This window comes from Zalophus californianus, chromosome 4 (genome assembly GCF_009762305.2).
Source record: "Zalophus californianus isolate mZalCal1 chromosome 4, mZalCal1.pri.v2, whole genome shotgun sequence".
Lineage (NCBI taxonomy): Eukaryota > Metazoa > Chordata > Mammalia > Carnivora > Otariidae > Zalophus > Zalophus californianus.
In genome coordinates, this window is record NC_045598.1 from 32,013,326 (window position 1) to 32,027,638 (window position 14,313).

Here is a 14,313-nt window from a genome sequence, read left to right on the forward strand (position 1 = left end):
GCACACTTCCTAACTATTGAGCCTAATTAACTGAGTCCAAGCTCAAGGGTATTTTTACCAAATTTCCCTAGATTTCCCTCCTTTATTATGAAGATCCTGCAGCAATACTGCCAAGGGTTCAGATCTGGTTCTATCACTTACTAGTTGTATAACCTTGGCCAAGTAACGTAACCCCCCGTGCCTTGGTTTTCTCATCTGCAAAATAAAGACAATAACAGCAATTAGCTCATTTAGGTGCTAGGAGAATTAAACAGGATACATAGAAAGCACTTAGACCAGTACCTGGCCATTGTAGACAATCACTGTTTATGTGCACTGTTGCTTCCTTCTTCTCTGTCATTATCATCCTCATGCCCTGCTATTAATTAGGAAACTGTTTTACTACAGACCCAAAGCGTTTACTTGGTAATTTCTTTCTATTGAATTTCTATGTTTCCTCTTTATCAATCCAAAGCATTCTTGACACTTCAACATAGCTCTCTCTGACAAACCCAATTAAAGTGCAACTTTCTCACTTAGCATACCTACTACTTCAGCCTGTTTTCATTACATTATGATACACACTCAGGCTTCACCAATTCACCTTCGTTTTCTTTCATACCTCTATTCAAAACCCATCTCCTCAAGCAGGGTTTGGAAAACTTCTGTAAAGAGCCAGAGAGTAAATAATTTCAGTTTTATGGGACATGTAGTTTCTCAACTCCACCACTGTAGCATGAAAGCAGCCATAGGTAACACATTAACAACAAACATGGCTGTGTTCCAAAAAACCTTTATTTATACAACAGGCAGCCAAAAGGATCTGACTTATGAGCCACAGTTTGTTAAACCCTGATCTAGAGGAATTCTTCCCTAAATAATTCTGCTTGGCTCTGATCATCCCTCTGTTCTACTTCAAGCATGTACCATATTTATTTACAAGCTTCTAAGTATTTGTATATGGTCAGTCTTCCACTAAGATTGGTGTACATAACCTTTAAGGAGAGCTAGTCTTTAATTCTTTAAACAAAATATATCTAAGCCTAGGAGTAATGAGGGCCATTAAGGACACAAAGACAAAGTCCTAGCCTATGCTCACAAAGAACTCACAGATTAGTAGGATAGATAGCAATTCAAATACACAAACATAACATAATGTGATTTTTGCTCTCATAGAGATTTGCTATACAAAGTGCTCTGGGAAAACAGAAAGGAATGATTAACTTTGCTTGGGGAAGTGAGGAAAGCTTCACAGAGATGAAGTTGAGCTAGGATTGTTAGAAGAAAGATGAATAGGCATTTTAGGCAAAGGGAATATAGTACAAAGGTACTAAGGCATGAAAATGGACAGTGTGTTTGGACAACAGCCAACAGTTTATTATAGATAGAAAAGGGTAGGGTAAGCTACAGAGATAAAGGGAGATGAGAATAGAAAAGCAGGTAGGCAGCAAACGAACAGCCTCATGTGCCATACTAAGACAAAGGTATATTACATACTGAGGCTTCTGGTGTCATCTCAAAGAGTGTTTGACACTCAATATCAAGATCTGACTTATTAATGATATTTTACATCCATAAAGGGATTTTAAGTTTTTTCACAGACTTTTACATACGTTATTTCCAATGTTCATACAGCTGCCATATTTAATACTTACATGCCTTCTAAATTCTGATACTGATCATCAACTTGTGATGCAGTGAGAAGAAAAAGATTTAAAGGCAAAGAATCTAGAACTAAACCGTACAGCACATAGTAACATGATTTTGAATAAGTCTCTTAACCCCTCATTGTTTCCATAAAACAGTAATAGCAACTGTACCTACTTCACAAGATTACTGTAAAGACTATGTAAGACAATTATGTGAAGAGTACTTTGCAAACTATAAAGAGCTGTATAAACGACACGCAGGATTTCTTAAAATTGCAGGATTAAGTTGGCAGGAAAGGGTGAGATTCTTTTATTCGCTCTAATCGCTTTTTGTGACACATACATTCATATACAACCTAATAGAGGAAAACTCTCTATTTCTATTACATGTAAATACAGGTTCTGACCTTTTCGAGGATCCGATTTTTGCATGGTACCATCAGCTATATCCCATAGGAAAGCGTTCCTCCTTAGCAAGATGGAGAAATCTGGAAGCAAAAGACAGAAAAAAATTAGAAATGTGAACTACTGTAGATCAAAGAAGACACACAGTGAAATTAGGTTTTTATCAGAGGAAACCAACAGGCTGGACATCCAGATAGGGCTTCCCAAAGGCAGCAAATTAGATAGATTTTCAATTTCCAGGATCCTTCCCCCTCAGCTTTGTGGGTTCAGAACACTGATTCTGTTAAAAATAGAATATATTCTTGAGGGCAGTTCTACAGATCGTTAAACAACGATGGGTAAATAAGAATGTTAACTTATTAATTTATTGTGAGAAATATAACAGCCACATGAAGTAAAATATTGTATGCTGAAAACTACAAAACACTGCTGAAAGAAATTAAAAAAAACATAAATGGAAAAGACATTCTGTATTCATGAATTAGAAGACTAACATTGTTAAGATGACAATACTAACCAAGGTGATTTACAGACTCAATGCAATCTCTCTCAAAATCCCAATGATGTCTTTTGCAGAAATATAAAAAGTCATCCTAAAATTCATGTGGAATTTCAAAGGACCCCAAATAGCTTCGACAATCTTGAAAATGAAGAATAAAGTTGGAAGAGTCACACTTCCTGATTTCAAAACTTACTACAAAGCTTGAGTAATCAGAACAGTGTGGTACTGGCATAAGGACAGACACACAGATCAATGGAATAGAGTTGAGGGCCCAGAAACAAACCCTAATATATACGGTCAAATGATTTTCAAGTAAGGTGCCAAGACCATACATGGGAAAAGGATATTCTTTTCAACAAGTGATGTTGGGAAAACTGGATACCCATATGCAAAAGAATGAAGTTGAACTTTTACCTTATACTGTATACAAAAATTAACTCAAAATGCGTCAAAGATCTAAACACAAGAGCTAAGATTATAAAACTCTTACAAGAAAACACAGGGGAAAATCTTCATGACATTGGATTTGACAATGATTCTTGCATATAACATCTAAACCACAGGCAATGAAAGAAAAACAGTGAAAGATTAGATTAGATTTCATCAAAATGAAAAACATTTGTCCATCAGAGGACACTATCTGAGTGTAAAAGACAACCTATACAGAATAGGAGAATATACTGGCAAATTATATATCCAATAAGGGATTAATATCTAGAATATATAAAGAACTCCTACAATTCAACAACAAAAGACCCTCAAACAACCCAATTAAAAACGGGCAAGGGACTTGAATAGACATTTCTGTTTATATATACAGATAGCCAATAAGCACACGAAAAGATACTCAGCATCATTAATCAATAACAGAAATGCAAATCAACATCAGAATGAGATACCACTTCACACTCAGTCAAATGTCTATCATTAAAAAAAAGAAAAGAAAACAAAAATAACAAGTGTTGCCAGAGTGTGGAGAAATTAGAATCCTTTCGAATAGCTACTAGGAATGAAAAGTGATGCAGCTGCTGTGGAAAATCTCAAAAAGATAAACGTAAAATTACCATATGACCCAGCATTCTACTCCTGGGTATATATCCAAAAGAACTGAAAGCAGGGACTAAAACAGATACTTGTACACTAATGTTCATAGCAACATCATTCACAATAGCTAAAGGGAAGGAACAATCCAAACGCCCATCCGTAAATGAATGGATAAATGTCCTTTATACGCACAATGGAATCTTTATTCCATAAAAAAGAATACAATTCTGATAATTGCTACAACAGAAACACACCTTGAAAACATTATTCTAAATGAAATAAGCCAAACACAAAAGGACAAATATTGTATGACTCCACTCATATGTGGTAACTAGAGTAAGCAAATTCACAGAGATGGAAAGTAGAAGTACTAGGGGCAGGGCAGAGGAGGAAATGGAGAGTTATGATTTAATAGGTACAGAGTTTCTGCTTGGGATGATGAAAAAGTTCTGGAGATAGTAGTAAAGGCTACGCAACACTGTAAAGTACTTAATGCCTTTAAGTGGTTAAAATGGTAAATTTTATGTTACATATATTTTACCACAAAAATAAAAAAAAGAAAGAAAACAAACAGGTAACAGGTGGATCTGCATCACAGTCCCATTCAACCATCTCACAAGAGAAATATAAAAAGCTTCACAGGGATTTAAAAGAAACTAAGTTCTGGAGTCATAGCATTCTCTTTCCTGGGTAATCCTAGATGCAACCAGCCATCAGTTTTCTTTACGACCTCCCATTCTGCAGGTTTCCAAGCTATCTTACTAAATGTCTAAATGCCACAATTTCTGCATCTTTTTTTTTTTTAAGATTTTATTTATTTGTCAGAGAAAGAGAGCACAAGCAGGAGGAGCGGCAGGCAGAGGGAGAAGCAGGCTCCTCACTGAGCAGGGAGCCCGATGTGGGACTTGATCCCAGGACCCTGGGATCATGACCTGAGCTGAAGGCAGCTGCTTAACTGACTGAGCCACCCAGGCGTCCCCAATTTCTGCATCTTTAATGTGGAAATAATAGTGTCTACTCCAAAGGGTTTGTGAGGGTTGAATAGCACTAACTATTTTAGTGAATGGATGTAAGTAAGTATGTGATAGGTAGGGGTCCTTCTCTGCCTCCCTAGCTTTTTGTCACATTACTAACCCCTAATGAAGTCTTGGCTCCCTTGGCATTCACACAGTCATCACCACAGCTCTGTGCATTGAAGGGCCTTGCTAGTATCTCTGTCAGAAAACTTCTCTTTGAAAGTCCAAGTCTTTTCTCCAAGACTAACAACATCCAAAAGAACAAAAGTAAATGTAGACAAATTCATTTTCTTCCTATCTCACAAACCTCTCCTATAGGAATCTACCCTCCCTGAGGGCAGAGACTGTCATAGATTTATTTTATATCCTACACATTGCCTATATTAGAAAAAATAACTTTTGAGTTTTTTTAATTGACTTTTCAACAATTCTAAGTTTTTAACAACAAGACCTTGCACAAATTTCCAAGTATCTAAGTTCTGTTTCTACACTTGTAGTACAAAGCAATAAGGTAAAAACAATACCTATGGTTCCCTTTCAGTGATGAGAACTGAAGCAAAACACATGAGGTGTTACAGGGTGTGACAGTGACTATTTCAAAGCCTGCTACACTATAATTGTCTTGTATTAAAAGTGCCAGAAGTAAGAGAATAAGTCCAATGTCCCACCATGAAAAAAACTCAATAATGAAGTTGATCTGGTATTGGCAAAATTAAAAAAATCCATTTAATTTCCACTTAAAAACATCAAATCAAGTAATCATCAGAGAATAACATCAAATCAGAATTCATATTGCTGATTTACTCCTAAATCACAGTGGTAAGACATTCAATTTCACCTTATCTGACTGATCTAAACTCCTTCAGCTACACCAATTGGGATTACCACCATATATATTTATTAAACATGCCTAGGTATAAGACTGGAATCAGGAGGCAGACAACCATAACAGAACAAAGAAACTGAGAGGTTACAAGGAAAAGAGGCTAGGATCATTTTGTTAAATAGACTTTCCTATTGTTAACTTACGGAACCAGCACAGGAGAAGGGCATCAACTATGTGCTAGTTTCTGTGCTAAGCACTTTAAAAATGACTTTTTAATAAAGTATAACATACATACTGAAAAGTACACAAATCATTAAGTATAAAGCTCAATGAACTTTCACAGTGTGTCTCCAAACCAAGAGATTGTTATTAGCATCCAAAGAAGTACTCCTTTGTGTCCACCCAAGAGAAAGCACCGTCTTGACTTGGGTCACTGCAGAACAGTTTTGCTTGTTTTGAACTTTATATAAACAAAATATACCACATGTACTCTTTCATGTCTACTTCCTTCCACTCAACATTTTGTTTGTGAGGTTCATCCATGTTGTCCCTAGCAGGCATTTTTGCCTTCATTACTTGATTTAAAGAACCCAACAATTCTGGTATTTTCCATTTAGTTGGAAAAAAAAAAAAAAGCTGAGATTCTGAACTTAACTGAGTTAGATTAAGGCATCCAAGGTCACATAGCTACTAAATGGAAAGGCTAAAATTAAAGACTGTCTAATTTGAAAGTCCATGCTCTTTCTGGTTCCATTATGCTTGCTTACTGTATTTAAAAACAACAAAAAATTAATACCTTTTCTGGCTTACTTATCATAGGCCATATATATGTATAGAGGCTTGGCAAACAGTCAAGTACTATGCAAATATAAGTATTGTTAGCAGGAGGAAGGAGTTACCTAGAGCAACCTTTTATGACTGCGACCCACAGACTTAACTCCAGGCATTTATATACAACGATTTTCATTCCTGAAAACACTGCACTTTGTAAAAATTATGTACTAAAAACGGTCTTGTGGGAAAAATGGAGTTAAGAATAGACTAAAAAGCCCATGAAACTTTGTATCCTTTACACACACACACACACACACACACACACACACACACACACACACACCCATAAGGATCTCAGTCATTGAGAAAAGGTTAAATTAGGCTCAACAAACTAAAAAGAAGGGCACAATTCATTTTAGAATAATTTCCAACTAAAATGATTTTTAAAAATAAAGATTTAATGTATAATTGAACAAACCTGTAGCTATCCAGAGCATTAAGCTTCTAAGAGTGACTTATTTCCCCAAGGTTTCCTGGAGTGAAGATTTGAATGCATGTCACCATCTGCAGACAGAAACCACTTAATAAGAGCTTTTCATGGTGACAAAATTAAAATCTGAGGTCAGACTCATATGGCTTTGGGGACCAGTAAGAGACTATCAACCCGTTTACTACTTTTTATCTGTTCATACTGCCCAAGCAGACCTTTGAAAAATGTCTATGCTACACCAGGTATTAGAGATCTCAAGATCAACATTAAGTAATTTGGGCTCATCGACAGAGTGGCATCTATAAACCATTCTATAAATCCCCCAAAGTCTCAGTTTCTTAGCCTAAAAGAAGTAAATTATGACTCCCTGGCATTATCCAGGGTCTTGCATGAATCTTACAGAGTAACAAACTTGGGGCAATTATGGTTTCTCTGTAAGCAGAAACTGAGCTGCAACGTAGGCCTAATCTTGGCCTGGTTCATTTCAGGTCACCGAGGAATCACTTCCTCAGGGCTTCAAATTCTTCCCCAGACAACTAGGAGGTGAGAACTCTATAGTGCATTCCCAGGCAGGTCTCATATTTACTACAAACAAGCAGCATGCCTGTTTCCTCATCATCCACCTCCACAAGTGTCTGATTTTATGGCTTCATAGAAAATCCTATTGTTACTGAAATAAGGGAACTTTATCAAATGGTATCAGTTATGTTCCTGCAAGCTACTCAGGCTTGCAGGAACCCATTTCTGGTTGGGAGTCTTTGAGACTACCTCTTTCTTCTTTGCATCAGAAAAACCAGAGACTACAAAGGGGCTTCCAGTGAAACATGTCCTGTGTGAGTCTGAAACAGTACAGCAACCTCAGGAAAGAGCTCTCTTCTCTAGAAGACGACTTGACTGAGAGGGCATGGATAATCTTTGAGATGTGGTATTAAGCTAAGGCATATCATAGATTTTTTTTAAATTATTTGGGAATGATAAAGAATATAAACATTCCAAACAGTGAAGTAGAAGAGTGGTGCCATTTGCTAAGAGTCATTCCGTATTTACTAGGAAACTTCTTCACGCTAACAAGTCAGAAAACCTTTCTATAGAACCACAGAGCCAGCAGGAACCAAGAGACATTAGAAGAAAAAAAACATACGTCCAGTTTCACTTCAGAGATAAGTTTCTGCTTGCTTAGCTTTTTGAGTTTTTTTTTTTAATCCTAGAAATTTAGTTTTTAGGACACAAGATGCTTTTCTCAACTTCCTCAGCTTTTGACCCAGCAATTCATTCCTTAATTAAAATCTACTTTAATTTTTCCTCGTTTTAAGTCTCTGGGGTTCACTGGGCCAGGATTAGTGGTGGATTTTACTTCAGAGAACAATCTTATATAGTGATACTAGTTCAGAGGACCCCAGAAATTTATTTCATCAAAATCACTGATAGGTATAAAACCTGTGCAATACTCTTTAATATAGAGCAGTGAGCAGTGATTCATAACTATTTTTTCCACTCTGACACACCTGAAGAATACAAAACACTATCAGTGATGGCAGGCTCATTAAACACACTGACTTTCCAAAAGAGGGTAGGAGGGAGGACTTCTTTGATAGGGAGAGAGGCTCCACTGGATGAAGGTGTTTTGGAATCTCCAAGGGTATTCGTGTAATTAGGAAAAGCACCTCCCTCAGTCCATATGCTTCTTCCACCACCCTCCCCTCTGACCCAGAGTCTAGAACAGTGCTGCCCAACAGAAAAATAACTCAAGAGGCGCCTGGGTGGCTCAGTTGGCTAAGTGTTGGACTCTGGATTTCGGTTCAGGTCATGATTGTCAGAGCTGAGAGATCAAGCCCCATGTTGGGCTCCACGGGGCGCCTGGGTGGCTCAGTCAGTTAAGCGGCTGCCTTTGGCTCGAGTCATGATCCCAGGGTCCTGGGATCGAGCCCCACGTTGGGCTCCCTGCTCAGCGGGGAGCTGCTTCTCCATCTCCCTCTGCCTGCCACTCTGCCTGCTTGTGCTATTTCTCTGTCAAATAAATAAATAAAATCTTTAAAAAAAATTTAAAAAAAGATTCTCTTTCTCCCTCTCCCTCTACCCCTCCCCACCTTTCTCTCTCAAAAAAATTACACGTAATTAAAATTAAGTAAAATTTACAATTCAGTACTTCAGTCCCACTAACCACATGGCTATCATGTTAGACCATCCATATCTAGAGGAAATAAATTATAAACTTAAATATTAAGTACTTAATATGTTCTAACCACTTTACTTGCATTAAGTTGTTCAATTCTCACAGCCCAGTAAGGTAGGTACTATTATTTTATTTAGTATTTTATTTATTTATATATTGAGAAAGAGAGAGAAAGAGCACATGAGCGGGAGGGAGAGAGAGAGAATCTCAAACAGGCTCCACGCTCAGCTCATGCTGGGCTTGATCCCACGACCCTGACATCATGACCTGAGTTGAAATCAAGAGTCAGATGCTTAACCAACTGAGCTACCCAGGCACCTCAGGTGGGAACTATTATTATCTCATACAGAGGAGAAAATCCATACAGGGAGATGTCTTAGAATTTGCCCCAAGTTACAGTTAGTAAATGGTGGAGCTGGGACTCAGAGCAAGGTAAACTGGCCAATCCCTTGTCTCTGAGGCTGAGGAAAACTAGGCTATTTAGTATGCCCTAGTAGTAAATGCAATCTTTTGCCTCTGGCTAGAGGCTCTCAGCACTGGGTGATTTTCTCCATCATATGGCCCTATCCTGGTTATTTGTTAATGTAAGTTAGATCATATCCCTCCCCCACTTAAAATCTCCCAAAAGCTCCTCACAGCTCTTAAAATTAAATCCAAGTCCTTTATTACCCTGACCCACATCATCCTACATGATTTGACCCCTCCCTCTACACCTCCTCTCCTACAGCTTTCATCATTCCCATTGCTCCAACCATGCTGTCCTCTTTTGCTCCATATGCAGGCCAAACTCCTTACTACCTGAGGGCCTTTGCACTACCTGGAATGTTCCGCTCCATAGTCATATGGCTCACTTCTTATCATTTGGGTCTCAGCTTAAATATCGCCTCCCCAGAGAACCCTTTCCTGACCACTGTATATGAAGTAGTCATCCAGAGTCCTTCTATGATACCGCTCTTAGTTCTCCCTAACAGTTAGCTTCATATACTATTTTCCTTGTCTATTTATTTGTCTGTTCCACTGGGACTTTGTCTGTGTTGTTCATTCAGCACTGTATCCCAGCGCTTGGAATAGTGTCTGGTATGGAAGAGGCGCTCAAGTATTTTTGAATGAAATGAATGAATGCTAATCATTAAGGAAAAAAAGCATAAAACTTTAAAATTACATAACCAGAACATGGTGACTACTTTCTGAATTTCAAAAATATTTGGGTGGTAGGTAGAACTTACAGGTGATTTATGAGAGACAAGCAGTTTAAGGCAAATCTCTCAAAATGGAACAAAACAAGCTGGGTCCTTTAGTATCTGTAAGTCAGTCTCAAATCTGACAGGATCATGCCAAACACGTGATGAAAGGAGTTGAGAGACACAAGTATGAATACAACTTAGCTTTTCTTTTTCTTTTTTTTTTTTTTTTTTAAAGATTTTATTTATTTATTTGAGAGAGAGAGAGAATGAGATAGAGAGCATGAGAGGCAAGAGGTTCACAGGGAGAAACAGACTCCCTGCTCAGCAGGGAGCCCGATGTGGGACTCGATCCCGGGACTCCAGGATCATGACCTGAGCCGAAGGCAGTCGATTAACCAACTGAGCCACCCAGGCGCCCCACAACTTAGCTTTTCAAAGACTTTTCCGAATACAGTCCTCATAGCTCATTAAGGAAATCCATCTAACACTTGGCAGCACTGGAAAATAGGGAAGAGTACCATCAAAAAATCAGAAACTTTGAGGAATTTCTGTCATATATAATCTAAATATAGCTATATAATGGAGAAAATCAATCAATGCTGAGAGACTATAACCAAACATCGGTAAAGGGTTGTATTTCCTGGTAGGGCATACTAAATAGACCAACTATGCTGGGAAAAAGCCCACACTCAGAAAAAAAATGTGGGAGTTGATGGGAAGTGCTGAGATACCTGAGCTCTGAAGACCTGTGCAGGCAGCCCACTCCACGCAAACAAAGCTTCTAGCTGCAGTGGTCACCACCAGGCACAGAATGCACACTATTGTTTCCTACTAATTTTTAAAGATACTTTCAAAGGAGAAAGAGACAACAAGGAGGACTATAAAGAGTCTACTCTAAATGTGACGCTGAAAAAAAGATTGACTGAAGGCATTCTCAGGAAAATGCAATGGGACGATTTAAGGTTGGAAACGATAACGTAGGAGCAAAAATACTGGAGATAGATTCAAATAATGAGTAACTCAATAAGTAAAATTCTTCACAGAGGGAAACAATGTAAATAAGAAAACTGTAATTTAATTACAAACATCTGAAATGTATGTGCACGTCTGGCTTCCAAATTAGTTAAAATACCTCCTTTAGAAAACCTCCTTCAGAAAAGTCCTAAAGAATCACCAGAGAAATTTCAATACAGCTGGGTGGGTGGAGGAACAGATAAATAGGTATGTGACATTTACAAGTAATGGTAAAATTTAGGTGGTGGACATGAAGTTTTTCATTGCAAAACCTTTTTGATTTTGTTGTATGTTTGAAATTTTTCATAAGTAAAAATCAACTTGAAAATATCTCAAAGAAGCTGCTGACTCAAAGCTTAACATCAGGCAATAGTGAAAAAGTGGGTAGTGTAACGGAAGGAATGAACATTGTTTTCTAAGCACTTTTACATATGATGACTACAACAAACCTGAGAGGTACGTGACATTATCTCCATTATACACACCACACACACACACACACACACACACACACACACACACACACACACACACACACACACACACACACACACCCCGAGGCTCAAAGAGTACTTTAACAAAGTCACTTGGATATTAGTGAATATTAAGCCTGGTATCAAAATATGCATATATGCTTAAAAATCTACCTAAAATCTTAATCCATCCTTATCATTTATTTTCCACAGGTTTCCAAGAAAGTGACTTTATTTCACCTTTGCTTAGAGAAGCACTTTACAAATAGGGAGAACATGTAAAATGCACTTTATAATATTTTTTACAATGTATTATATAAAATATAAATGACTTCCAGTTTCAAAGTCCTTTACAATGTTCAATGCTGACTCACATATTAGCTTCTTTGTATTACAATTATTTGTATGTATCTTTTACAGTTCTTTTAATGCTGTAATTCCCTTGAAATTAGGATCCATATCTGATTCAGTTCTACATTCTTCGTAATAGTATCTTGAATAGTAGTTAGTGAATGTTTACTTAAGGAAAGGAAGTAAACAAGATCCTCACAATAGATGTACATGGCAGGTAGGACACCTGTTCACATTATTCTTATTAAATACTTGAAGAAACAGAGACAGAGTAAACTCTGGTGCTGTTTCTTAGCTAAAAAGCTCACTTGTTGAACTAGGGCTCCACTCTTTTGCTATTGCACTACTGACTCAAAAAGGACATTAAGCCTTAATCTCCAACTCAAAATCTGGCAGAGTGTCCAAAGGAAAAAGCTTTAGTTATGTTATTTTTTAAATGTTTGAGAAATCCTGAAAGATGTATCCTAATGTAAATAAAAAGGTTTGTAAACCTCTTGATTTCTTTGTTTTATTAGGAGAGTGACAGAAAGAAAATGAAAGTGCTTCTTGAAAATCCTAAACTTGGTTACAGATTACCTAAAACTCAACAAAACCAGAAGTTGATATATAAGAGCTAACATTTATACTCAGCTCTTTGGACCATTTCTATGTATACATGTTATTTCATATGATTTTCCATAATACCCAGTGAGAGATTTCTCTTATTCTCATTTCACTGACGAGGAACTTTCAGAGTTGGGAGAGTTAGTAGGTGGTTGAACTGGGATTTAAAACAATCTGTCATGCTCTTTGCAGCATATTATGTTGTTATTTGCTTGCACAAAACTAGTCAATAGCCTTCTTTCTCTCTACTTCCATTCTATCATGTGTATGGAATAATCCTTCTAAAATAAAAATTCCATCATGTTGCTTCTCTGCTTAAAATCCTTTAAGGATCCATGTAGCCTGTGGCATGAAATCCATCAAAGTCCTTGACATTGCATATACAGCCCCTCAAAACCAAAATTCTTTAAGATTCAGACCCCTGACTACTTCTCTGGCCTCATCTACCCATCTTTTCCTCTTTACCCCCTTTCCTTAACTTATTCTAAATGATCTGCAGTCCCTTAACTCATCTCCAAGTCCCTCTTCCCATTATGCACTCAACTTGTCAAGTTAACAACTCATCCTTCAAAATTTAACTCAGAAATCAATGAATCTCCTCTTCCTCAGCCCTCTGAGCTCTTTCCCCTAGATAATCATTTTCTTTTCTATCCTATGTTTATATTTGGTTCATACTTACAGTGTTTAAATACTGTATTACAATTATTTGTTCACATACCTCTCCTGCCTGTTTGACAGCAAAGCCCTAAGGGATGTCTTAGTCTTCTTTATATCCCTAGGGTCTAATACAGTGCCTGACAGTAGGAGCATCAAATACATACATATTTGTTAAACTGAATTCAAATAAACTCATTTAGAAAGTACAAAAATATTAAAACAGGATTTGGATTTTGCAAAATATAAATGTTTCAAAGGAAAAAAAGAGCGTGAAACTCTTTAACAGAACTGTGCATAACAATGGAAATTGCCTTGAAGGTCCCTGCTAGCACTCTGTGCCCCAGCTGGGCCTCCAGAAGGTTCATTACTTTCATATTATCACTGTGGCAATTTATTAATGAGCTCAACACTAGCAAGACAAATTGAAATGACAGCCCTGGCAACTAACATCTCTTATTTATCACGACAGTTAGTCTCTCACTAGCAGTGCATGGATAAGCCTTCTTCAGTGCAAAACAATATTTACAAAGAGACCTACAAACACTGTGATTGCCACTAAGGGGAATCCAAAAAAAAGTATCGGTCCTCATTATGACAGGTAAAGAATGTGTTCTTAAAAAATAACTCAAAACTGAAAAACACAGACGTCCATTAGAAGTGATGGTAAATGACTCATTATGTAATTCATCACTCATGGGTCAATTACCTATCCACGGGCTAATTGAAGCACCACTGGGGTTCCTCTTGCTTCACCCTGATGGAGGCAGTATGTGTGAGAGCCAAGAACCAGTAATAGGCATTCTGGCAGAAGGAAGGTCTGGAAAACTAAAGCCACCACGCCTCCAAAAGTTTGAAGGCTTCGGGCACCTGGGTGGCTTGGTCGGTCAAGCGTCTGCCTTCGGCTCAGGTTATGATCCTAGAGTCTCAGGATCGAGTCCCACATCGGGCTTCCAGCTCAGCGGGTGTCTGCTTCTCCCTCTGACCCTCTCCCCTCTCATGCTCACTCTCTCTCTCAAATAAATAAAATCTTCAAAAAAAAAAAAAAGTTTGAAGGCTTCTTGGTACCACAGCATTCCTACCAATGATTTAAAGTTGCCCTCCTGAGATAAAACAAAGGTAAATCATAAGCCATTAACATACAAAAGTAAACTTTAAGTGCAACTAGACATAAAT

At 37.6% G+C, this 14,313-nt stretch overlaps 1 protein-coding gene across 1 annotated transcript in view; it reads right to left on the minus strand.

Moving 5' to 3' along the window:
• The window catches only part of SCMH1 (Scm polycomb group protein homolog 1), a 183,645-nt gene that overhangs the window by 142,421 nt on the left and 26,911 nt on the right, over window positions 1–14,313 (minus strand). Inside the window, 3 exon segments of the mRNA XM_035727089.1 lie at window positions 142–195; window positions 283–358; window positions 2,036–2,116. Coding sequence (XP_035582982.1) covers window positions 142–195; window positions 283–358; window positions 2,036–2,068 — 163 coding nt within the window. The 5' untranslated portion in view covers window positions 2,069–2,116.